The sequence below is a fragment of the Felis catus genome, chromosome A3 (assembly GCF_018350175.1).
Source record: "Felis catus isolate Fca126 chromosome A3, F.catus_Fca126_mat1.0, whole genome shotgun sequence".
NCBI lineage: Eukaryota > Metazoa > Chordata > Mammalia > Carnivora > Felidae > Felis > Felis catus.
The window spans coordinates 25,330,790-25,355,418 of NC_058370.1; the positions used below are offsets into that span (position 1 = coordinate 25,330,790).

Consider the following 24,629-nt stretch of genomic DNA (forward strand, 5'->3'; position numbering starts at 1 on the left):
GATTGGTTACAAGCTCTCCCACTCTTCCAATCAGACACTACTCGGGAGGAGTGCCAACATCCCGTTCCCCATGCGAGATGAGTGGGCCATTTGATTGGCTCTTCCCCTAAGAGTGACAGCAGACAGAGCCTATGGGTGCAAAGGCACGGCTGCTTCGCCCCGCGCCTCCAAGGTGCGCCGCCGGACCCTGCCAGTGCTGGTCCTGCTACTTGCGCTGTCTCCTCGTCCCTATGGCCGTCCCGCCGCAGCTACGGGCTCTGCTCCTTGCGGTCAACGCACTGTTGCGCAAGCGCCGCTACCACGCTGCGTTGGCCATGCTTAAGGGCTTCCGGAACGGGGCAGTGTGAGTGGGGCGGTCGGGCCGGGCCCGGGCTGAAGGGTGGGTCCGGCTGGGGTCGGAGGAGTGGATTCTGGGCCCACCGCAACGCCGTGTGCCTTTGAGCAGCCTCCCTAGGCCTCGGTCTACCGAGGTGTCCAGCACGGTGGGCGCTGGATTTGGGGTTCCGTGAGCCTTCTGAGCTGGGGCTCCCATTAAGCTGTTTTGGGGCTCTACATGCTTTGCAACCTGGCCCACTTGCCTTGACCACCTCCTACGCCAGCCCTTGTATCCCCTCGTTTGGCCCACCCCTCCCCACACCACCCCCCATACTCCGCTATGTGTCCTTGGGTCTGCCTGGCTTCAGCGGTCCCATCTGCACAGTGAGAAGTGGCCACTGGCCTCTGGCCATATGCCTTCTGCCTATGCTCCCACCATTAAGGAGCCCATGGGCTCATATTCCACTTCTCACTTCTTATCTGTATGACTCTAGCGCCAAGTCCCCATCCTGCCCAGGGAACTCCTAAGGCATAAGCCTGAGGAATGAGAACAACTGTGAAAGAAGCTGCAGATATTTGCTCGATATTAAATTGATTCCACCCTGGCCATCAGATCTGCTGGAAAGGAGGCCTTGGGTTCATTTCACCTGGCTGGTAACTGGAGGGGAGCTCCCCCTCCTTTAAAACTCATGCATAACTGTTGTCATTTATTGAGAGTGTACTGTGCCAGAACTGGGGACACAACAGAAAAAACCAAAGATTTGTTCTCCTGGAGTTGGCATGCTAGTGGCATCATGGCATGGTGGTGAGACTGCCTTTGTTCAAATCTTGGTGCCACCGACCTGTGTGATCTGGAGCAAGTCATTTAGCCTCTCTAAGCCTCAATTTCTATAAAATGGGGACAATAATAATACTTACATCATACTGTCAGAGGATTGAATCGGTGTATGTGAAATGCTCAGCACAGTGCCTGGTATATATATCTGTTGGCTGGTGTGTGTGTGTGTGTGTGTGTGTGTGTGTGTGTGTGTGTACAGGGACGTCTGCCTAGATCACACCGTCACCTTTTCAGGTCTCTGCTTAAGTGTCACCTTCTCAATAAGGTCATCTCTGAACTCCTCACTTCCTCCCATACTTAAGTTTTCTCCATACTATTTGTCACCATCTGACACTAAGTTCACCTATGTATCCTGTTTTTATATTCTGTCTTTCTCACTAGAAAGTGGGCTTCATAGGGACAGAAATATTTATCTACTTTGTTCCTTGGTGTATTCCTAGTACATGGTACATAGGATACTCTCAAACATTTTCTGAATGAATGTACAAGTGTACAGGGTAGGAATTGCAATTGTCCCCATTTTCCAAATGAGAAGACTAGCTCAGAAAGGTAAACTCATTACTTATGGTCATATCACTTGGCCAGTGTCACAGCCAGGATTCAAACACAGAGATGCCTGATCCCAATGCCAGGCTCTTGGCTTCTCTGGAAACCCAGAGTCAGGTGGAATTGGTACCTGTTGGGCCTGAAGGTTTTATTAGCCATGCTGAGGTGTGACTAAGATGGGATAATATAAGTAGCCCTTTGCCAAGTTATTCTCAGGACAAAGCAGCAATGGGCATTGCCCAATGCTAGCTTTGTATATATACTTTCAACCCAGTTGTTCCTGTTGTCTCAGCCTTCCCAGCCAGGGCAGGCACTTGCTAAGATCAGGCCCTTCTCAGGCCTAGTTCCTTTATTTCAAAGCTGGGTGCCTTCATCTCTTCTGGCCTCAGTTTCCTTCTCTGTAAAATGGAAACAGCCTCACTCAAACGGAGTGATCTAAGACAGTGATCCCATTACTGTTTAGTGCTAAGGCACCATGCCCATCTGTAAGGACCAAGAGTTGAAGGTCTTAATGAGATTCATCATTAAAGTACCATGGCAGTGCCCGGAATGCTTTACAGAGGAGGTGATGGTGATATTTTGAAGGCCGAGTTAGAATTTTCCAGGAGGAGAAGGGCATCCCAACCAGAGGGAATGGTTTGAACAAGGCCTGGAGGGGGAAAAGAATATGCGGTTTGTGCAGAGACGCTATCCATTCAGGGAGGCAGTCTTGGACGACTGAGACATATAAGCTTTGTAAAATTGAACTTGCTGTGATTTCTACCCCTCAATATGTCAGTGTGCATCTCTAAAAATTTGAACATTTTCCTATATGGCTAATTATCATGATTATACTTAATAAATTAATAATAATCTATAGTGTTGACTACTGTCCAGTTAATAGTCAAATTGTCCTGGCTGTCCCCTAAATGTCCTCCCTAAATGTTAGTTTGCTGAGACCAGGCTCTTCCTGGACATCATGTTGAACCTGTCATTATGTCCTGTAAGTCCTTTCAAACCTCAGGCACCCCCCTTTTTCAGGACATAGAGTAATCCTGTGAATGATAGTAACTGGCTCCCACCTGAGTTTGAGGGCTTTGGGAATGAGGCCTGGCAGATGTAAGGAGGTGGGGGCACTATTCCACTTATGTCTGGGGTATAAGCAAGGGCCCTTTTCACCCTGGTGAGCTGGAGGAGGCTGAGGGCCTCTTTGTTCAAGGGAAAGAGACATGGCTTTGGATGAGGTGTGGCAGAGAGCTTGCTGTGGCCAAGATGGGGGCCCTGCCCACTGCTAGGCAGGAGACAAGCAATTCAGCATGGCCATCGCAACAATAACACTGGCTTCAACTTGTTAACATTTACAAATTTAATTTATATATATGTATATATATTTTAATTTTTAATGTTTATTAATTTTTTGAGAGAAAGAGAGAGAGAGAGTGAACAGGGGAGGAGAAGAGAGATAGGGGGACAGAATCAGAAGCAGGCTTCAGGCTCTGAGCTGTCAGCACAGAGCCTGACACGGGGCTTGAACTCACAAGCTGCAAGATCATGACCTGAGCTGAAGTCAGACGCTTAACTGACTGAGCCACCCAGGTACCCCTATATTTTAAAAATTAGGTAACGTTAGGGGTGCCTGTCTGGTTCAGTTGGTAGAGCATAAGACTCTTGATCTTGGGGTTCTTGATCTTGGGGTTGTAAGTTCGAGCCCCGCACTGGGTGTAGAGATCACTTAATAGTAAAATCTTTTTTAAAAATTAGGTAACTCTCGGGGCGCCTGGGTGGCTTAGTCGGTTAAGAGTACAACTCTTAGTTTCGGCTCAGGTCATGATCTCACGGTGTGTGAATTCGAACCCCGCATCGGGCTCCATGCTGACAGCGCAGAGCCTGCTTGGGATTCTCTCTCTCTCCCTCTCTCTCTGCCCCTCCCCCACTCACTCTGTCTGTCTCTCTCTCAAAAAAACAAATAAATAAAACTTAAAAAAAATTTTTTTTTAATTACGTAACTTTCAGAAAAGGCATAAAAAATTCGATGCTATGCCTGGCTGGCTCAGTCAGTGGAGCATGAGACTCTTGGTCTCAGGGTTGTGAATTCAAGGCCCACATTGGGCGTGGAGCCTACTTAAAAAAAAAAGGTAGATGCTATGAAGGCCTGCTCACCCCATTCTTCTATCACTCAGTCTCCCTCCCTGGAGGTGACACCTATATCCAGTCTCATGTCTCCCTCCAGAAGTATTCTCTGCATGTACAAACAAATACATATATTTCCCCCCCACACATTTAAGACAAGTTTTCTTTTTTATTTTATTATTTAAAAAATATTTTTATTTACTTTTGAGAGCGCAGGCAGGGGAGGGGAAGGGAGAGGGGAACAGGAGATCTGAAGTGGAGTCTATGCTGACAGCAGCTAGCCCAGTGTGGGGCTTGAACTCAGGAATCACAAGATCGTGACCTGAAGTTAGATGCTCAACCAACTGAGCCACCCAGGTGCCCCAAGACAAGTTTTATTTTGAAATAATTTTAGATTTTTATGGAAGAATTACCTCGTTTGATGCAACTTTATATTTTACACATCTTGCTCTAATATATCCTGCAGTGCACATAAAGCTGCCTCCATCTTTTACATCTGTGTAGTATTCCACTCAGTGGTGGGACCATTGTTTATTTATCCAGAAGCTCCCTGTGGATGGACATGGCTTCGCTTCCAGTCTTTTGCTGTTTCTAACAAGCCTGTGGTGAACAGTCACAGATACTCATATGACAATATGTAGTCATGGTCATTGTGCCAAGGATTTTTAGACCTTGTAGCTTGGTAAGATCAGGGCCTGGCAGCTGGAGAACTTGGTGGGATAAGAGGGAGTCCAGTCAAGAACAAGAAGGAAGAGACTAGAACTTTCACATGTGCTACGTCCTTAACTGCCAGAAGCAAGTCTGAAATGGAGAATACTTTTTACTGATGGGAGAAGAGAGGCTCAGAGAGGTTAAGTAACTTATCCAAGTTCACACAGTAAAACGTGGCAGGGCTTTGGCACCAAATACTACAGTATTTCCTTTTTACTACCCACTTGAATATAGTTAAAACAGAGGGGGCACCTCACTGGCTCAGTGAGTGAAACATGCAACTCCAATCTTGGGGTTGTGAGTTTGAGCCCCATGTTGGGTGTGATTGTTTAAAAATAAAATCTTTAAAAAATAAATGAAAAACAATAAGGATGAAAGTATTCATGTTCACACAATCCCCAGTGCTCAAATGAGGAAGTACAAGGAGGGTCAGGGGAAGAGGTTTGAGTCTTAAAAAGAGGCCTTTATGTAACTTTTAAAATTTATTTCGGCATGCCTGGCTGGCTCAGTACATAGCACGTGTGTCTCTTGATCTCAGGATCATAGGCTCAAGAAGCCCCACATTGGGCATGGAGCCTACTTTAAAAAAAAAGTGTTTATTCCAGTTGCTTTAATTTTAAAAGCAATGCTTAATCATTATAGATCATTTTGGAAGTATAGAAAAGTTAAAAGATAAAAGTAAATTCGCATACTTCTCCAGCTCTGGGGACATTGCTAACATTGTGGCATATTTCTTTCCAGTGTTTTTTATTTTTTAAATCCAGTTTTACAAAGCTCAGGTCCTCCTGTCTATAATAGTTGGAAAGAGGTGTATTTTGAACAGGTAGAAGGAATTATATTACTCAGCAACTATTTTAGGGAACTTATTAACTTTAAGATGAACCAAGCTGAAGATAGAACCTTCTAGAAATTACCTTCCCTCACAGATAATTAAAGGTTGTTCCAGAATCAGTCAGCCATCATGTACTAAGCACATGCTATATGTTAAGTACCAGGCAAGGTGCTGGGGACTCTGTGGAGGACAAATCAAACACAGTCCCTCACGAAGCCCACAGTCTAGTGGAAGAAAGAGATAATTAGAATAGAATAAGTAGTTATGAGAAATTGAATCATTAACCCAGGAGTGTAGAGTACCACAGAGAAGCTTGGGGCTCTATGGCAATGCAAATATTACCCTAACCTAGGCTGTTGTGTAAGAAGCCTCCACAGAGGCCCCAGCTGAGACTGGAGAGCTGAGGAAGCAGTGGCTACGTGAGGAGTAAAGGACAGTCTAGGCAGAGGGAACAGCCTGCCCAGAGGCAGGGGAGAAACTGGCAGTCCAAAGACCTACAGGAAGGCCGGGGGGGGGGGGGGTTGGATGGAGCAGGAGAAGTAGGGGGCAAGAGGTAGGAGAAGTAAGCAGGGGCCACATCTTGCAGCACTTTCAAGGCTGTGGGAAGAGCCCAGATTTTATTCTGTGAGTAGGGGAAAGGTATTGGCGGCTTTTAAATTGGGATGTGATATGATTTATGCTTTTAAAAAAAATGAGTCCGGCTGCAGTGGTAAGTCAGTGGGGAACCGAGGGAGCAACTCCACACAGCCAGTTGGGTGAGGCTGGTGGAGGCCTTTGACACACATGGTTCCCTTTCATTGGAATTATAACCAGCCCCCTAGGCTGACATCCCCTTTTACTGTTAGGCAAACTGAGGCTCAGAGAAGTTAAATAACAAGCCCGAGGCCACACTACCAAGAAGGTGTTAGGACTGGGATTTGAACCCAGATCTAACTTGAACCCAGATCTAACCTGAAAGCCAGCATTATCTCCCCTTCCAGGACAATGTTAGGATTAGGCTTGGAGAGGGGGCGAGGAGTCAGATTGCCCAGGGAGACTCTGTGAGGCAGTGACGCCATAGTAACTGTTTCCTTTCATTTCTGCAGCTACGGAGTCAAAATCCGGGCCCCTCATGCGCTGGTCATGACCTTTCTCTTCCGGAGTGGCAGGTACCCACCCCCTCCTCAAACTGGGAGAGAGTATGTTCAGCCCTCAGTACCAGGACGGTTGCACTACCTTCCTAGCTAGGTCTAGCCTATCCCCCATCACCACCATCTCAAGTACGAGTCTGATCTATTATTGCTGCTCAAAAACTCCCCCGGCTCCCACGATCCTCCAGAGAAGCCCAACTTCCTTCCTTAAAAGCCCCTCTGCAACTAACCACGAGGAGCACTGGATGATGTATGGGATTGTTGAATCACTACATTGTACACCTGAAATGAAGATAACAGTGTATATTAAGTATACTGATAACTTAAAAAAACTTTAAGATAACTTTAAAAAAAAGGCCCCCTGCTGCCTGGTCTCAGCTGCATCCCCACACTGTTCCCCTACATCCAGCCTGCAGTGCCCTTGGCACATAGGACTCGCTGCCATGCCACATGTGGTTCCACCTCCACACGTTTACTTATATAACACCCCCTGCCGGGCATGCTCTTTCCTCTTCTGCCCTACCTTTATTTCCTTCCTGGCAACCAATACCAATTTTATGAGGGTTACTTCCTTGGGAAAACTGTCCATGACCTCCCTCCCTTACTCAAACTTCTTGGTCTTCCTCCAACCCCCGTGACTTTCCCCTCATTGCACTTCTCAGAAACTACTCTGTGGCCTCGTTTTTAATGCTGAGATTTGTTTGGCCATGGGTCCTCCTTGGGTGAACCATTGCTTTTTTTCTTTTTAAAGTTTATTTATTTATTTTGAGAGAGAGAGAGGGAGCGCGCATGAGCGGGGGAGAGGCAGAGAGAGAGGGAGGGAGAGAGAGAATCCTAAGCAGGCTCCATGCTCTCAGCGCAGAGCCCAATGTGGGGCTCAAACTCATAAACCGTGATATCTTGACCTGAGCCGAAACTAGGAGTCAGACACTTAGCTAACTAAGCGTCTGTGGCCTGTTTTTTTTTTTTTTAACTTTTTTTTTTTTTTTAACGTTTATTTATTTTTGAGACAGAGAGAGACAGAACATGAACAGGGGAGGGTCAGAGAGAGGGAGACACAGAATCTGAAACAGGCTCCAGGTTCTGAGCTGTCAGCACAGAGCCCGACGCAGGGCTTGAACTCACTGACCGTGAGATCATGACCTGAGCCGAAGTCGGCCACTTAACCGACTGAGCCACCCAGGCGCCCCTGTGGCCTGGTTTTTAATGTACGTAGCTTCACCTAGAGCTTATAAGAAGTACACATGGACAGCCTATTGGCCAAATCCAGCTCGCAAGATTTTCCCTTTTTTGTATTTTTTTAGGGTTGCTCTTTTCTTTCTTTTTTTAAGTAAGCTCTATACCCATCATGGGGCTCGAATTCACACCTCTTGTATTTTTGCTTTATTTATTGATTCGCTGATTTTAGTTTTGGTTTTTGCCCTCTGTTTTCTTAAAATTGAACTCATTCTTTCAAACAGTAAATATTTATTGAACATCTACTATGTGCCAGACACCATTTTAGGTGCTAGGGATAGAGGAGCGAACAAAGCAGTCAGTGATCAAGAGGAACAATGCTGGTGGCCCAGACATTGGTGGTGGCAGTGTAGGTGAGAGGAAAGTGGTCAGACTCTCGAAACATTTTGAAGGCAAGATTAGCACCAACACTTGATAACTGGGAAATCCAGCTTTCTTGCATTAATGCCTGGTTGGCACAGTCACTATAACATGTGACTCTTGATCTCGAGGTCATGAGTTTCAGCCCCATGTTGGGCATAGAGTTTACTAAAAAAAAAAAAAAAAAAAGATTAAGAACTGGCAACACAGGGCTTGTGTTCCTGTGAGGCGAGAGCCAGCTGACTCCTGGCTGACCCCACTCACCTGGCCGATTTCCACAGGTTCCAGTTGACCCACTTCAAGGTCCTCATCTAGCCTCTAGGTTGGTTGTGTCATCCTTGAATTGACTCCCAGAGTACACTCTGCCCTTGTCCTTGTGTTCTCCTCACTGCCCCCTAGTGACTTAATTTTAAAAGATAAATAGAATCCTTTCCCTACTTAAATGTGTACTTTTCTCAGGATAAAGACAGAAGAGCATGGCCCTTCCTCTCCCCACATCATTTCCCCCCATATTCTTTGCTCAGGCCTTGATGGCTTCTCTCTGTCCCTTTACTCCTTACCCTCTGTCCCTCCTCCAAACCTTTGCATGTGCTGATCCCTCTGCCTGGATGCAAGTCCTCTCCCCTCTCGACTTCATTGACACCTCATCAATCCTTCAGATCCCAGGATCATCTCTGGTCAAGTCGAAATTTGACCCTTGCTTCGTGATTATTTATGTTCTCCCTTTAGATCATATATCTTATGAAGGCAGCAAGCACTTTCCCTCAGAATCGTATCCCCAGCTCCAGTACATAGTAGGCTCTCCCTTACTCTCTCATTCATGTCTTTACAGCTCACTCCAAAAAACACGTATTGAGTACCTACTATGTGCCAGGCTCTGTTCAGATGTAGACACCACTCTTCAGTAGCTTGTACTGGAGTGGGGTGGGAGTGGGGAGAAATAATAAACAAGCATATAAGTGTCAGCTGGTGTAAGAGCTGTGAAGGAAAAGAGGACAGGATGTGATGGGCATTCTTTTGAGTCGGGTGGTCAAGCAAGGGCCCTCTGAGGAAGTGGCATGGAGTCAAGGCCTGAATCCAATGGGACAGCAGCCCCCACGACATGGAAGCTAGAGGCCTGGGGCTGAAAGAGCAGTGGCCGTGAGCTCCTCGCCTGGTTCACATTTGCACGCCCAGTGAGTGAACGTGGAACAGTGGGCCTGTGCTCATGGGGGCTCCCTGTGTTTGTGCAGCCTCCAGGAGAAGCTGCGGGCCATCCTGCAGGCCACGTACGCCCACTCCCGGAACCTGGCCTGCTTTGTGTTCGCCTATAAGGGGCTCTGTGCCCTGCAGTCCCACGTGCAGGGCGAGACCTACCAGGTGCACTCGTTCCTGGCTGCCTTCATCGCGGCCTTGCTGGTGTTTAGAGATAACAATAACATCAACAGTCAGGTAAAGACCCTGCCCCAGGATAGGGGTTGGGCTGCGGGTGGGGTGGGGGGTGGGAGGGATGTGGTCCAGGTAGAGGTCAAAGAGGTAGAGGTCCAAGGGTCTGTGATTCACCAGTCCCTGTATGACCTTGGGAAGGTCACTTTCTCCTCAGTTTCCTTATCTGTAAACCAAGCAAGGGGCTTGCTGAAATTCCATCTTTCCCAAAACTCAGTGTGTGTGCTGTTTTCTGGAACAAAGATCTTTTTTTTTTTTTTTTTTTAATCTGGAACGCTTCACAAATTTGTGTGTCATCCTTGCACAGGGGTCATGCTAATCTCTATATTGTTCAATTTTAGTAGATGTGCTGCCGAAGCGAGCACTGGAGCAAAGATTGAAAAACAAAAAACCAAAAAACACTATGCAGTGAAATGAGGAAAAAAAAAAACACACACACACCACCACTCTGGGGGCACCTGGCTGGCTCAGTCAGTAGAGCATATGACTCTTGATCATGGGTCATGAGTTCAAGCCCCACATTGGGTATAGAGCTTACTTAAAAAAAAAAAAAAAAAATGGCTACCAGACACCTGGGGGGCTCAGTTGGTTAGTCATCTGACTTCAGCTCAGGTCATGATCTCACCATTTGTGAGTTGGAGCCCTGTGTCGGGCTCTGTGCTGACAGTGTAGAGCCTGGAGCCTGCTTCAGATTCTGTGTCTCCCTCTCTCTCTGTCCCTCCCCTGCTTGTACACTGTCTTTGTCTCTCTCAAAAATAAACAGTAAAAGAAAAAAAATTTAAATTGGCCTGGAGTAAGATATTCATAAAACATAACTTATTTAAAAAATTTTTTTTTTTTTTTTTTTTTACATTTATTGTTGAGAGAGAGAGACAGAGCATAAGTGGGGAGAGAGGCAGACACAGGATCTGAAGCCGGCTCCAGGCTCTGAGCTGTCAGCACAGAGCCTGCCACGGGGCTCAAACTCACAAACCGTGAGATCATGTCCTGAGCTGAAGTCGGACACTTAACCGACTGATCCACCCAGGTGCCCCATAAAACGTAACTTATTACACTCGAAGAATGATCTCCTATTCTTTAACTTGTCCTTTTTCTAGGTTAAAATCCTTTTTTTTTTTCTTCTTTTTTTTTGTGAAATGAAATGCTAGTTATTGTTTTAAGTCCTTTTTGGTCATCGTGAAAAGTTGGCAGACCCTCTTTTTGCCTCCCTCAAATTTATTAAATACTTTCAAATTATTAAACGTTTTATTTTCACATTTTAAAAAATGCAGACTAAGCACCCCTGTGTGCCTGGCATACTCCTAGGTGCTTGAGGTATGGTCACAATAAAACTAGAAAATAAATTGAAAAGGGGCACCTGGGTGGCTCAGTCAGTTAAGCGTCTGACGCTTGATTTCGTTTCAGGTCATAATCTCACTGTTGGTGAGACATGAGATCGAGCCCACATCTGACAGGGCAGAGCCTGCTTGGGATTCTGTCTCCCTCCCTCTTTTCTTCCCCTCCCCCATTTGTGCGTGTGCATATGCTCTCTCTCTTTCAAAATAAATAAACTTAAAAAAAAAAAAAGGATTTAAAAGAAAGTTCCCACCCCCTGCTAATTGTCCAGCCACTGTCCATGAACACTTCAACTGTGTCTTGTGTGCTCTTCAGAAATTGTCTGTGCTTGTGTCTGAACATATCAGGAGTTTTCCTCCAATGAGATCACACCACACTTTTTCTTCACAGAATGATGTATTTTGGAAACCTTTCTTGTCAATCCCTCATTCTTTTTAACATCAGCAAAGTTCTCCATTGGGTGGATAGACCAGGCTTGATTTTCCCAGTCTCCTCTGGATGGACAAGGGGGTCTCTAGCCTTTTGCCAGTACACACACATTGCAGTCTGCGTCTTTGGGCGTTTGTCTGTCAATCCATCTGAAATTTCCTCAACATGCGATTGTGGAGTCTGTGGATATGAGCATTTTGTATTTTGAGAAAATTTCCCCAGTTTTTGTTGTTGTTGTTAGAAATGTCACTGGTCTGGGACGCCTGGGTGGCTCAGTCGGTTAAGTGTCCAGCTCTTAATTTTAGCTCAGGTCATGATCTCAGATTTTGTGAGCTTGAGCCCTGCGTAGATCTCTGTACTGACAACATGGAGCCTGCTTGGGATTCTCTCTCTCCCTCTGTCTCTGTTTCTCGCCTGCTGTGTGGGTGCATACTCTCTCTCAAAAGAAATAAAAAAAATAAATAAAAGAAATGGCACTGGTTTATGAACTTCTAAGGCCTAGGAATCCTAGTCACACCATCTTCTTACCCCTCCTTTTCCCTGACCCCTCTGACCTCCATTTCTGAAATTTTGTCATTTCAAAAATGTTCTAGAAGTAGAGTCATTGCTGTATGTAACCTTTGAGGATTGACTTTTTTTTTTTTTTAGTTTATTTTTTTGAGAGAGCTCACGCACATGGAGACATGCGATTAGGGGAGGGCAGAGAGGGAGGGAGAATCCTAAGCAGGCTCTTATGCTGATGGCGGGGCTCAAACCCACGAACTGTGAGATCATGACCTGAGCCAAAATCAAGAGTTGGTCGCGTAACCGACTGAGACATCCAGGTGCCCCTGCATGTTTAATTTTTTAAGAAATTGCCAAACTATTTTCTAGAGGACCGTACTATTTTACATTCCCATGAGGAATATACAAATGATCCATTTTCTCCACATCTGAGCCAGCATTGGTTGATCACATTTTTAATTTTAGCCATTCTGATAGGTGTCAGGGCTTTTCATTGTGGTTTTAATTTGCATTTTCCTAATGGCTAATGATGTTGAACATCTTTCCATGTCCTCATTTTCCATCTGTATAACCAGTTCAGTGAAGCATCTGTTCGCATCTTTTGCTTATTTTCTAATTGGATTGTTTCTTTTCTTTATCGTTGAGTTTTAAGAGGTTTTTTTTTTTAATATATTCCAGATACCAGTTTGTCAGATGTGTGTTTGTGAATATTTTCTCTCACCTGTGGCTTTTCTTTTCAGGCTCTTCATAGGGGCTTTCACAATCAATTTTAAATTTCGATAAGATCCAACCTATTAATTGTGTGTGTGTGTGCATTGTATTTTTTGGTGTCAAGTTACCTTTTAGTTTTGAAACATGTAAATGTATTCATTTTCTAAATTTTTTTTAATGATTATTTATTTTTGAGAGAGAGAGAGCACGAGCAGGGGAGGGGCAGAGAGAGAGGGAGACACAGAATCTGAAGCAGGCTCCAGGCTCTGAGTGGTCAGCACAGAGCCTGACATGGGACTCGAACTCGGACCGCAAGATCATGACCTGAGCCAAGGTCGGGCGCTCAACCAACTGAGCCACCCAAGTGCCCTATTTTCTAAAATTTTTAATTAACAAGAATGATAAATTAAGAAATGAATAGCAATGTTAAAATACCCGCTACATACTATTTCAAATCACCTTGCATACCAGCACACTGTTCCAGGGGCTCCTGGATGGCTTAGTCAGAAGAGCATGAGACTCTTGAACTCGGTCGGGGTCATAGGTTCAAGCCCCACATTGGGTGTAAAGATTACTAAAATAAATTTTAAAACTTTATTCTTTATTTATTTACTTTTCTAAATATTTATTTTGAGAGAGAGAGCATAAGCACAAGTGGGGGAGAGACAGTAAGAGAGAGGGAGAGAGAGAGAGAATCCCAAGCAGGCTCAGTGTTGTCAGCACAGAGCTTGACATGGGGCTCAATCCCATGAACCCGTGAGATCATGACCTAAGCCGAAACCAAGAGTCAGATGCCCAACAGACTGAACCACCCAGGCACCTCTAAATAAAGAAACTTAAAAAAAAAAGAAAAACACTAGTCCACTGCACAGTAGGTGCCCCAGTGCATGGGTCAGGGGGAGAAGGTTCCCAGTGGCTAGGCCCTCCTGTAATCCCCTGTCATTCCCTTCCTGCAGATCAACATGTACCTGCTGTCACGACTCCTGTTTGCCCTGTGCCGCCTGGGCGTGGAGAAGGGCTACATTCCCGAACCCAGGTGGGACCCTTTCCCTTTGCTCACTGGGATAGTGTGGGGGCTGGTGCTGTGGCTCTTTGAGAACCACCAGCACACTCTACAACCCTCACTGCAGTCCTCCATGACCTACCTGTATCAGGACAGCGATGTATGGCATGATATCTCAGACTTCCTCCTCTACAACAAAAGCCTTCCCTCAAAGTAACGTGCTCCCAAGGTGCTTATGGGGGCATCTGCACCTGAGATTGACTCCATCGGTGAATCCTCCCAGTGGATCCTTCTTCTCAAGATCATGGTTCTCAGACTCCAGATTCTATTGCCCCAGGGTTCCATTTGCTGAAGCAAAAGCACTGATTTCCAAGTTCCGTTAGGTACTCCCAAATGGTGGACCAAGTGGCGATTTGGGCTGTGGAGCCTTGGACATGATTCCAGCTCTGCTGCTGACTTCTGTGAGACCAGGGAAAGACACCCCCTCTGGGCATCAGAGGGGGGCCCTGAAGTCTCTTACTGGTGTGTACGGTCTTCAATCATTCTTAAGTAACAGAGTGCTCCTTGCTGGTGGGCAGTGGGTTGCAAATACGTTTTTAGAAAATATTATATTCCTTGCTCAGGTGTTCTAATGGAGAAGCTCTAGAATTCCAGTGTCCAGTGGAAGCACAATGGGATCCATATATGTAATTAAAGCTTTTCTTAGTAGCCACATTAAAAAAAGTAGAAAGAAACAGGTGAGATTAATCTTAATTATATATTTAACCCAATATTTCTAAAATTTTATCATTTTAACATGTGATTAATATAAAAAGTAACAAGCTATTTTACATTCTTTTTTCTAGTACTATGTCATCAGAGTCACGTATGTGTTGTATGCTTATAGCATGTCTCAATTTGGGCCAGTCATTTTTCAAGTGCTCAGTCAGCCACATGTGGCTAGTGGCTACACAGATGTAGAACACTTCTGTCCTTACAGAAAATTCTAGTGGACAGTACGGATACAGAGCTGGGGATATGGGTTTGAGTCCCCACTCCACCACTATGTAACCTTGGGGAAGGTACTTAACCTCTGTGAGCCTCAGTTTCCTGTAAAATGAGGATAATCATAAAACAAAGCGGGTGTCCTCATTGGACTTATATAACTACAACAGCTGCTATTACTACTAATTACTTCCATTTAGTGAGCTCCTACTTCCTCCCGGTGCTTTGCACATATTATTTTTAATCCATGCAGTGACCTTGCAAGTATGTATTCTGATCCTCATTTCACAGATGGAGACACAGGATCAGAAAGGGGAAGTAACTTGCTGAAGGTAATACAACTAGTATGATGGCCAAATCAGGGTTTGAACCCGGAGCTGTCTGAGTTCAAAGCCCATGGGTTTTTTTCAGTGCCTTATGTTAAATTTAGAAACCTAAGCTATGCAAACGTTAGCCGGTTATAGGATCGGATCCAGGCCGGGGGTGCAAACTCAGGTGCCCACAGGGACCTGGCAAGGGGCATAAATGAAAATGTGCACTAGGGAGTGGTGGGGACACGGTCAACTGGAGACTCACGGGCCAGTCTGATTTTAAAAATCAGTGTGCTGGGTAAATCAAACAGGTCTCCAGGAAGATTTGGTCCATGGCCCACCAATTTGAGACCCTTGGTCTAGTAAGAATACTTCAGTCTCTTTTTATATTTTAGAAATTACTAGTAGAAATGTGCACATGAGTCACTGGTGATCTTATTAAAATGTAGATTCTGACTCAGTGAGTTTGCGGTAGGGCCAGACATTCTGCACTTCTCACAGGCTTCCAGGTGCCGCTGGTGGTGCTGCTGGTCTAAGCCATACCTTGAGTAACAAGGCAGTAGGGAATGATATGCAGCCAGCTATTATCCCTTGTTACAAGTGAGGAAACTGAGTCACAGAGCTGTTAGGTAATCATGGTGGCATCACATCTGATGCCAATAGCAGTGTTCTCAGCCATGGTGTTGTACTACACGTTTGGAGAAGGTGATCTGGAAGGTCTCTGAATTCACTCTGTGGAGGCTGAATGAGATCCCAAGGTTACGCGGGGGAGGGGGGTGGTCATCAGCAAGCAGATGCTGGGGGTGCTGCACCCATATCTCCTCCAACTTACCACTTCACCGCACACCAGCCAACTTTTCCACCTGCCACCCCTGTGTCTCTGCCTGAAGGCCCTCTCTTGTTACTGGCGTCTGCTCCGTCGCCCCACAGCAGGTCTGGAGGATTACCACATCCCAGGAGCAGCCCTCAACCAATGACTGATGAATGCCCCCCCCCATTATCACCGGGTGGGGTAACTCCGAGGCACATGCTCCACACTGGCTCCCAGAGTTCCCCAGCGGGACTGAACTTGGCCTGCCCACAGTGGTCACTTGCTTGATAACACTCCCTTCTCTGTCTCCCTTCCTCATGCCCCTACGAGTACTTCCTGGGACCATTTCCCAAATAAACCACTTGCACTGAAATCCTTGTCTTGGGGTCTGCTATTGAGGAAACCCAAACTAAAATTGGCCTCCAGTGCAGCAGGTTGAGAGTCCGTATAACATGCTGATTGGGGACAGCAAAAGCGCCTGGGCTCAGCCCTGTTTCCTTAGGCAAATGGCTTAACCATTCTGTACCTCTGTTTCTTCATCTGTAAAATATGCATTCTGATAGCACTCACCTCACAGGATGGCCTGGGGGATTAAACAACATGACGAATATAAAGTAAGCACTCAATAAATGTTTGCTGTTATTTCTAATATAGCATCCCAACGTAGGAGGAAGTGTGGTCCTAAGAACTGAGTACCCCCCGCTTTTAGCCTGTCCTACCCCCCCCCCCCCAGTTAAAGGTAGAGCCTTGGCTGTGTGCCTGCCTAGCATCCCCCCACTGCTGTGGGGGCCTGGCCGGCTACACCAGCGACTGTCTCTGCTCTCTAAGAATAGGTTTCCCTCACAGATGGCATCTCTCTGGATCCTGCCAGAGCATCTGGTGCCTCCAACTGCTCACTCCAGGGAGGAAGGCTGTGTGGTCCTTGCTGAGGAGCAGAGCTCTGGCTTCCAGCAGACCTGGGAGGAGTCCCCACTTGGCTCCCTCCTAGCCGAGCTTCCATTTCCTGAGATCCGTAAAATGAGCATTGCCAAAGGGCCCTTGGCACACAGTAGGCACTCTACAAATGCTACTTCCTGAAATAGTACAATGGTCTAATGTGTTTATTAAGGACCTGCCACATTACTATGAAGTCTTCTGACACGTAAGACTATACAAAATAATTTTTCAGCAAAACTCACACAGTACAAAAGGTAGATCACAAGGAAAAATCAAGTTCCTTTGTACCCCCAAGCTCCACCCTCAAACCCTCTCTCTTGCCAGGGGCATTCACTGTTAGCACTTACTAGTACAGCCTTTCTGAGATATTCTGTACACAGCCACCTATCTTTGTCTTGTGAGAAACATTTAAAAAAGATTTTATTTTTAAGTAATCTCCACACCCAACATGGGGCTCGAACTCACAACCCGAAGATCGAGAGTCACATGCTCCGTCGACTGAGCCATCCAGGCACTCCTGTCTTATGAGAAACTTTATGTCACACTGTCATCTCAACAAGTCTTTGGCATTTCTTCTTTGTCCTCTGCGTGTTCCGTTTCCCTTTGATCAATAATCTAATATGAAAGTGAGCCCTTTCTCTGAGCTGCTTCCCACCCCAACTCTACCCCATCACCCCCTCAGGCAGGCTGTTACTGTGATCAGTGTAAAGGTGAACCTCCCTAGATATCCAGATATTACCATCGGTGACACCCCACGTTCAGGCCGATGGAGCTCCCGGTGAAAGGGAAAGGACAAAAATGAGGTTAATTTGGGGCCTTCTGCTGCTCCACTTTCAAATTAGAGATGGGTCCGTGAGGCCCATGTGAGAGCAATGATTCATAGGCCAGGATGCCAAGAAACTGCCTCTTGTGACGCTCCCTGCTCCCTGCTCCCTTCTACGTCGCAGGCCCCAGAAAGAATTGTAGAGATGGTGTTTCTTTCTCCATCGTTTGCTCGGGTTTACAAGAATCAAGCTTTGAACCTGACGCTCTCCTAAACCAGAACATCGTGCTGCACGCATTCCACCCCCCAGAGCGAACCCCATGTCGCCACAATCTGTGACTTCAGCTGGGCTGCTTTCTTTAACGAATTAGAGGGTATTTATAAAAAGAAACGTTATTTCTTTTCCCCTCCCCTTGTCATGTTCCAGATGGATAGGGAAAGAGTGTGTCTTCCTTCAGCCCTGAAGAGCATTTGGGTAAGAGGGGTTTCATTTTAATCAGAATCTCCTGCAGGACTCGCTCATGAGCTACAGGCTGCAGGGGTCCAGGTGGACGACAGAGGGAAAGCTGGGCTCCCTTCTGGCATTGTTTTTAGAGACGCTTCCTCATGGAGGGTTCCCTGCTTTCTGCACCAGGTCTCCGTGCCCAGAGCTTTGCAGGTGTCACGATTTCACAAACAAGACGGGAAAACAGGCAAAATGGAAATGTAGGTCATAGGGTCTCCATCCAAAACCTTGTTCCCATTGCTTTTCCAGGCTTCCTCCGTCAGACTGTCCTCATGGGCTGGATGTCAGCTGAGGGAAGGATCAGGGCCAGACCACATCAGCTCTTATGACTTTCCTTTTTTAGGGGGTCTTTTTAATGTGTGTCATGAACCCCTTTGGCATCTGGTGAAGCCTATGGACTCTTCTCAGAATGCTGTATTTAAACCCATTAAATAAAATACATAGGAGGGACGCCTGGGTGGCTCAATCGGTTGAGTGTGTGACTTCGTCTCGGGTCATCATCTCATGGTTCCTGGGTTCGAGCCCCGTGTCGGGCTCTGCACTGGCAGCACAGAGCCTGCTTGGGATTCTTGCTTTCTCCTCTCTCTCTGCCCCTCCCCTACTCACGCTTTCTGTCTATAAATAAATAAATAAATAAATAAATAAAGCTTTAAAAATAAATAAAATACATAGGATTATTGGGGTGCCTTGCTTGCTTAGTCAATGAAACATGTGACTCTTGATCTTGGGGTTGTGAGTTTGAACCCCACATTGGGTGTACAGATTACTTAAAAATAAAATCTTGGGGCACCTGGGTGGCTCAGTCGGTTGAGTGTCCGACTTTGGCTCAGGTCATGATCTCACAGTTTGTGAGTTCGAGCCCCGCATCCGACTCACTGCTGTCAGCATGGAACCTGCCTCAGATCCTCTCTTCCCCTCTCTCTCTGCCCCTGCCCTGCTCGCTCTCTCTCTCTCTCAAAACTAAACATTAAAAAAATTATTTTTAGGGGCACCTGGGTGGCTCAGTCGGTTAAACGTCTGACTTCAGCTCAGGTCATGATCTCGCAGTCTGTGGGTTTGAGTTCCACATCGGGCTCTGTGCTGACAGTTCAGAGCCTGGAGCCTGCTTCAGATTTTGTGTCTTCCTCTCTCTTTACCCCTCTACTACTCATGCTCTCTCTCTCTCTCTCTCTGTCTCTCTTTCTCTCTCTCTCAAAAATAAACATTAAATTTTTTAAATCTTTTTAAATAAAATCTTAAAAAATAATAAAAATAAAATGCATAGGATTACAAAAGACAAGAATTATATTGACTATAAATTATCAAAATATTTTTTAAATTTGTGATTTAGTATTATATGTTCTTTTTTTAGCACACTAAATAAATAGTAGCAGATCTAAAAGTGTCATGATTTCACAGGTGCATTAAGCATAAACAGTACCTCCAGATCCGGCAGCAGCTGTGACAGGGCACTGATGTAGTTGTGGTTTCTGTTGCTGGTAAAGTCCTGGTGCTGCTAATTTGCCTCTGGTCTGTTGCCTGCATGGAGTTGAAGGAGATGTTACATTGCAGTCAGAGGCTGGTGAATTAATAGATGTAATATTTTTTTTCCTGTCCAAGTTCCTGGAACTGGGTTCATGGGTCACAGATTCAGAACTTATGTTTGAGAGTGACCTCAGCCTGACCACATGGCAGCTGTCCTTAACCTAGCCCTGAACACGGGAATAATAAAAATACTGGCTGACGTTGTCTGAGTCTCTGCCAGTACCAAGTACCTGGTGACATTGGACGCTAGGACTCGGCAATGGAAGAAGCCAGCTCCTGCTCACTGGGGGCTTAGAGTCAAGGGAGGGAAGGCTGGCACATGAATACACAAATAAGATAATTTTGGAGAGCAGTGGGTGCTCTGAAGTCAATAGCACAGGGCAGTGTAATAGAATGACGTGGAAAGGGAGAACGAGAGGGTCTGTTTTCCAGGGAAGGCCTCTCTGAGATCCACGGTGAGGAGAGAGCAGAGATACAGAGGAAGGGTGTTCCCAGCACAGGATCTGCAAAGTGTGCAGAGGAGGGAACCAGCTGAAAGCATTCCAGGGCCTGGCAGGAGGCCCGTGTGGCTGGGACAGAGTGCAGGGTGGGGGTGCGCTGGAGTGCTGGAGTGAGTGTTGGAGATGGAGGCTGAGAAGCTGGCTGGGCCCATCAGGCAGGCTTTGTGGGCAGAATAAGTGGTTTGGGTTTTCTTCTAAGTGTTACGGGCAGCCTCTGGCAAATTTAAGCAAGGGAGTGATAGGATGCGATTTACATTTTGGAAAGATTCTTCTAGCTACAAGTGGAGAAGAGTGTAGGGGGCCAGGATGGCAGTAAGGATCCAGTAAGGAAGTTACGTCATGGTCTGGGTGAGAGACCATGGCAGCCTGGACCAGGGTGGGGCTATGAGGTGGAGAGGAGTGGACAGATGTGGGATGTAATTTGGAGAGAGACTTTGTGGCCCAGGGCTGGGGGCGGGGGGAGCAAGAGGGGTATAGTGAATGACCCCCATGTTCCTCCTCCTTAGGCCTTGCCCCCCCCCACCTGAGAAAGGAAAGCCCTGACCTTGCCCCCCCACCCTTGCCTCCTCAGCCCCCTACAGCCCTGGGGCCCCTGGCATGCGGGCTTCCCAGCTGGCCCCAATTGTTGTTACTCCCCAGGGAGTCATGGGAACACACTCCCCCTGCCCCTTTCAGCCCCCTCTTCCCAGACAGGGCCAGGCCCTAACAATGCCCCCTCAGCCAGCCAGTGGCCTGGACACAATGCCCCTGATTCGGTTCATTGCCAGCTCTAGGAGGCCTGCTGGGTTTCCTGGCCTGTTTGGCATATATATAACTCTGGCCTCCAGCAGGGATTTTTTTTTTTTTTTTTTTAACAACAACAACAACAAAAATCCCTGGCTCCTCCTTTCTGAATATCTTAATATATTAGAAAAAGCTTTTCTCTTCCTATCCTGAGCCCTCCATACTCCCCTCCCTAACCGCACTTGCCATGTGCCTGTCAACCCCCCCCCCCCCCCCGGCCCCGACCAAATGCAGGTCAGCAGGTGTCAGCAAGAAAACGAGAGAAAGAAAGAAAAGCCGCTTGCTCCACCATGGCCAACCTCAAATGTGCTGGTGATGCTGAAGATCATGAGAATAATCTGAGGGCTTGTGACATGGCAGGCACGGTGCCCAGCGCATTTTGTACACTAGATCTCACTACTTCTAAGACACCATCAAAGGTGAGCTACATTATTTTGAGCCCCTGAGAAAGAAAGGAGCTACCAACGAAAAATTTAGGACAGGCCATTGATCGTATGATGCACCTCAGTTTCAGAGGTATTAAAATATGGGGGGGGGGAGTCTTAGAATCCATGGAATTATGAGATCGCCTCATCTACACACCTCATTGCCCTCTGAACATATTTTTCTCCTTGTCTTTGTGCCTATCTGTGCCAACCAGAGTTTGGAGGGCAGTGCAGGGATTGCCTGATGAAAACTCTCCTAGTCTGCAGCCTCCCTAGAACGATTTTCCTTGCCTCCTTGAGAGGAGATGTAGGCAAGCTGCCTTGGTGATTCATCTTTCATTCCTAATAACAGCTGACATTTACTGGGCCCTCTCTCTGTGCCAGGTACTGTCCTAAGCACTTTAATGCCCCAACAGCCCTATCAGGTAAACACTATTTTTGTCATCCTCATTTTACACATGAAAAAAACGGAGCCCCTCCCCTCTAAGGGTCCCTTACTGACACTGCAGCTCTGGTCCGGCCAAGCACAGCTACTGTGTCTGGTTTCCCCCCTCTCCTTGGAAAAGCATCATCCCTTCTCAGAGGTTGGAGATGATGTAGAGAATGGAAGTGACACTGGGTGAGCTTTGAAGGGAAGAGAGGTCCCCAGAGCCTGAGTTCAGTGGGTAGTAGGGTTTGGGGGAAGGGAGGATGGCTTATCAACCTGGGACCTGTCCACTTGCACTGTTGTACCTTGAACCCTCTGACCCACACCCTACTGAACTATGGACCGATGGATGGCCCAAGAACTTGGCCAAGGCCATCCAGCTGGGCAACTGTTGGCTGGGCAAGCCCCGTGTCTCCTGTTTCACCATGAATGCCCACTTTTTCTGCTCTTCCACACCCATGTCTTCTCTGCAAAGCAGAGGGGCTGTGCAGGTGCTAGTTAGTTCCTCGACAGTAAGAATATCACTAATGCTAGTTAACATTTATTGGGCGCTTACTCTCTGCCAGGCACGGGCATCAGGGATTGCAAACTCAGATGGCAGGGCAAGTAAGGTCACTAGGTGAGGCAAGCCATACAGGGACTATGGTGGCCTAGAGGGTCAAGGCTCTGGTGAAATGGGGCAACAGCAATTGCTCAGCACTGTGATGGCATGGCTAGTGTTGCCAGATATTACAGTTTTAAAGGAAAGCCAGATATTTGAATTTTTATATAGCATTTTCCGGTTTAAGAAAATTTTAAACTAATTCACAATTCAGGAAAAAAAAAAAAAACCTGTGGGCAAATTAAACCATACCTGTGAGCCAGTTTGCAAATCTGCTTGTTTGCTTATTTAACCCGGACACCCATCCTATGAAGGAGCCTTTGCCCCTTTTTGTACAGATGGGGAGAGCTCTTTAAGAGCATAAATCATCTACTCAAGGTCATCTAGCTAAGCCACGTAGTTGGGGTCTGACTCCTGCAGCTTGCTCCTGTGTTTGATGGCCTCTCAGATGGGTAAGAGGCCTGTGTTCAGACACAACCAGAACTGGCATGGTGACAGAACATCTCCAGGGACAGCAAATCGTCAGTCAGAGAATTCAGTGTAGCAGTGAGGGATCATTTGAGACAAATGTGATGTTGCAGACATAAAATTCCCCACCTCCCTCTGCCAGAACTCAACAATGGATGTCTCTGTGCCCCTTAATAAAATTTAGTCACCACAGAATCATTTCTCCCAATTAGGCACTCCTTATAATGATGGGATGTTCATGTTTGGAGACTTTTTTTTTTAAACCTAAGAATGTATGTTTAGGTGAGGTGGTGTATGTGGAATAAATAGCCTTGAATTATTTGTGGTGTTTGTCAAACTTCTTAATGAGCATATTGTACACGTTCACGTAAATAATTCTGACTCTCCCACTGGACTGTGAGCTCCAGGTATGAGAGATGGGTCAGTTTTGCTTCCAGCTGTCTCCCCAGCACCTAAGCGTAATGTCTGACAGAACTGCTCAATAAATATCTTGTAGATTGAATGTCTGATACAATTGCTCAATAAATATCTGTGGAAGTGAATTGACTTGTCCAGGGTCACACAGACCAATGTTCCCATTTATATCCACTTGATTTAGAAGTTCATGCTATCACTTCTGCACAATCCTGCCTCTTGGAAAAACTCAAAGGAAAGATGTCTCCACACCGAGGATCATGGGCCCAGGAGCTTCCACACCTTTGGACTCTTTTAGAGTTAGATGTTGGTAGAGATGTGATGATGGGGGTGAGCGCCTACTAAGTTAGGCCACTATCCATCATAATACCTTTTGGACACCGCACATTATAATCTTGACAGACCTGAGCCTGGCTCGTGGGGTATTTATAGGGGGTTTTGAGGTATAAAGTGCAGGCCCTAGGGTTTTGCCGTGGAACAGGCTAAGTTCTCATCTCATTTCTGCTCCCTGACCTTGAGCTGCGAGTGGCCCTCCCTGAGCCTCCTTCTTCCTGCACCATGTGGATAAATAAGCTTCACTTAGGGGATTATTGGTTGAAAGGATATCATCACTGGAAGTGGCTGCCCAGTAATTGTGGATTTTTTGGAAGCCTACCAGCCAGAAGAGAACTGTTGATGTTGAGAACAGCCTTATCAGTATCTCCCAGGCTTGAGGCCAAGGGGCCCATCTTTCAGGCCTTTGCTGCTTTCAAGTGGGTATTAATAGATACAGAAGGACCTTATCTCTTCCTTGAATTCACACTGGGAATTCTGGTCTTCCCTCCTTTCTGCTGCAGCAGGACAGGAGGGATTGTGGGAAGAAGGGCACCTGATTCTACCTGGGAGGTTGGGTACTTGAATACTTTGGGGAGAGCAGGGCTTTGGTAAACCTCTAGCTTTGACCTCACCAAGCATGAATAATAGCCTTTCATCTGCTAGGTAAGCTCATGCCCTTTGGGCCTCAGCTTGTCCATCATGAAATGGGGCAATAACAACATCTGTCTTCCTTCTCCAGCAACCAGTACAGTGCTTGGTGTATGACAAGTGCTCAATAACTGTTTGTTGAGTGACTATTGGGTATGAGAGGACTTTACAAAGAGAATGTTGCTGTTATTGAGACCCTTTGGGAAGATATGGAGAAAAGAAACTCCCATCTGGAATGGGACTGTTGCTGATTTCTCTTACCCTCTGTCAGAGTCTGGCTTGGTTATTTCAAATGAGACCTACCATTCTAATAATGGTGGCTTATCTGGGGAGAAGGAACAGGATGATCCCATGGCTGGCAATCCAGCATAGGCCAGATTCTATCACTGGCTGGTATCACAGGTCTCTACTCCCGAATGGGCCTCAGTTTTCCCATCTCTACAGCAAGAGGCTTGTGCAGTCTCTATGGTCCCTTCCAATGCTGACACAATCTAAGATTTACAATGAGCAATTTCAAAAACTGCTTAGGAAACTCCTGCTGCTTACCTAAACCACCTTATAGTTTATAAAACACGTTCAGCTCCCTTATGCTTCTTATCCTCATGGCAAGCCTGGGAGAGGCCAAGGTAAAGTGCCCATTTTACAGATGAGGAAACTGGAGCTGAGAATTGTCCTCAAGGGGCTATAACTTGAGGCTGCACCACACATTTTGGTTATACAGGTATACTAT

At 46.4% G+C, this 24,629-nt stretch overlaps 1 protein-coding gene and 1 non-coding gene across 8 annotated transcripts; one reads left to right on the forward strand and one right to left on the reverse strand.

Annotated features, from left to right (window-relative positions):
• Positions 1-152: 152 nt before the first annotated feature.
• PXMP4 (peroxisomal membrane protein 4) lies at positions 153-23,064 on the forward strand. 7 transcript variants are annotated; one of them, XM_006929836.4, is made up of 5 exons: positions 164-343; positions 6,437-6,499; positions 9,310-9,508; positions 13,438-13,517; positions 20,836-21,121. In XM_006929836.4, the coding sequence occupies exons 1-5, from the start codon at positions 231-233 to the stop codon at positions 20,915-20,917; spliced, it is 537 nt and encodes a 178-aa protein (XP_006929898.1). In that variant the 5' UTR covers positions 164-230; the 3' UTR covers positions 20,918-21,121. The 7 variants fall into 7 exon arrangements, with proteins under 7 accessions (XP_006929899.1, XP_006929902.1, XP_044909665.1 ...); XM_003983645.5 differs by lacking the exon at positions 20,836-21,121 and adding an exon at positions 18,044-18,244 and having other exon boundaries at positions 165-343; XM_006929837.5 differs by lacking the exon at positions 9,310-9,508 and having other exon boundaries at positions 153-343; positions 20,836-23,064.
• LOC111559916 lies at positions 9,765-9,867 on the reverse strand. The gene has a single exon (XR_002741385.1). It is a non-coding gene; the product is annotated as a U6 spliceosomal RNA (small nuclear RNA).
• Positions 23,065-24,629: the final 1,565 nt, after the last annotated feature.

What these genes read in the sequence shown, in the direction of transcription:
- PXMP4 (XM_011280849.3), top strand. Translation starts at nt 231, where the DNA reads ATGGCCGTCCCGCCGCAGCTACGGGCTCTGCTCCTTGCGGTCAACGCA. An exon ending in GGCTTCCGGAACGGGGCAGT is followed by an intron (nt 344 to 6,436) that starts GTGAGTGGGGCG and finishes TCATTTCTGCAG; the next exon opens with CTACGGAGTCAAAATCCGGG. An exon ending in ACAATAACATCAACAGTCAG is followed by an intron (nt 9,509 to 13,437) that starts GTAAAGACCCTG and finishes CCCTTCCTGCAG; the next exon opens with ATCAACATGTACCTGCTGTC.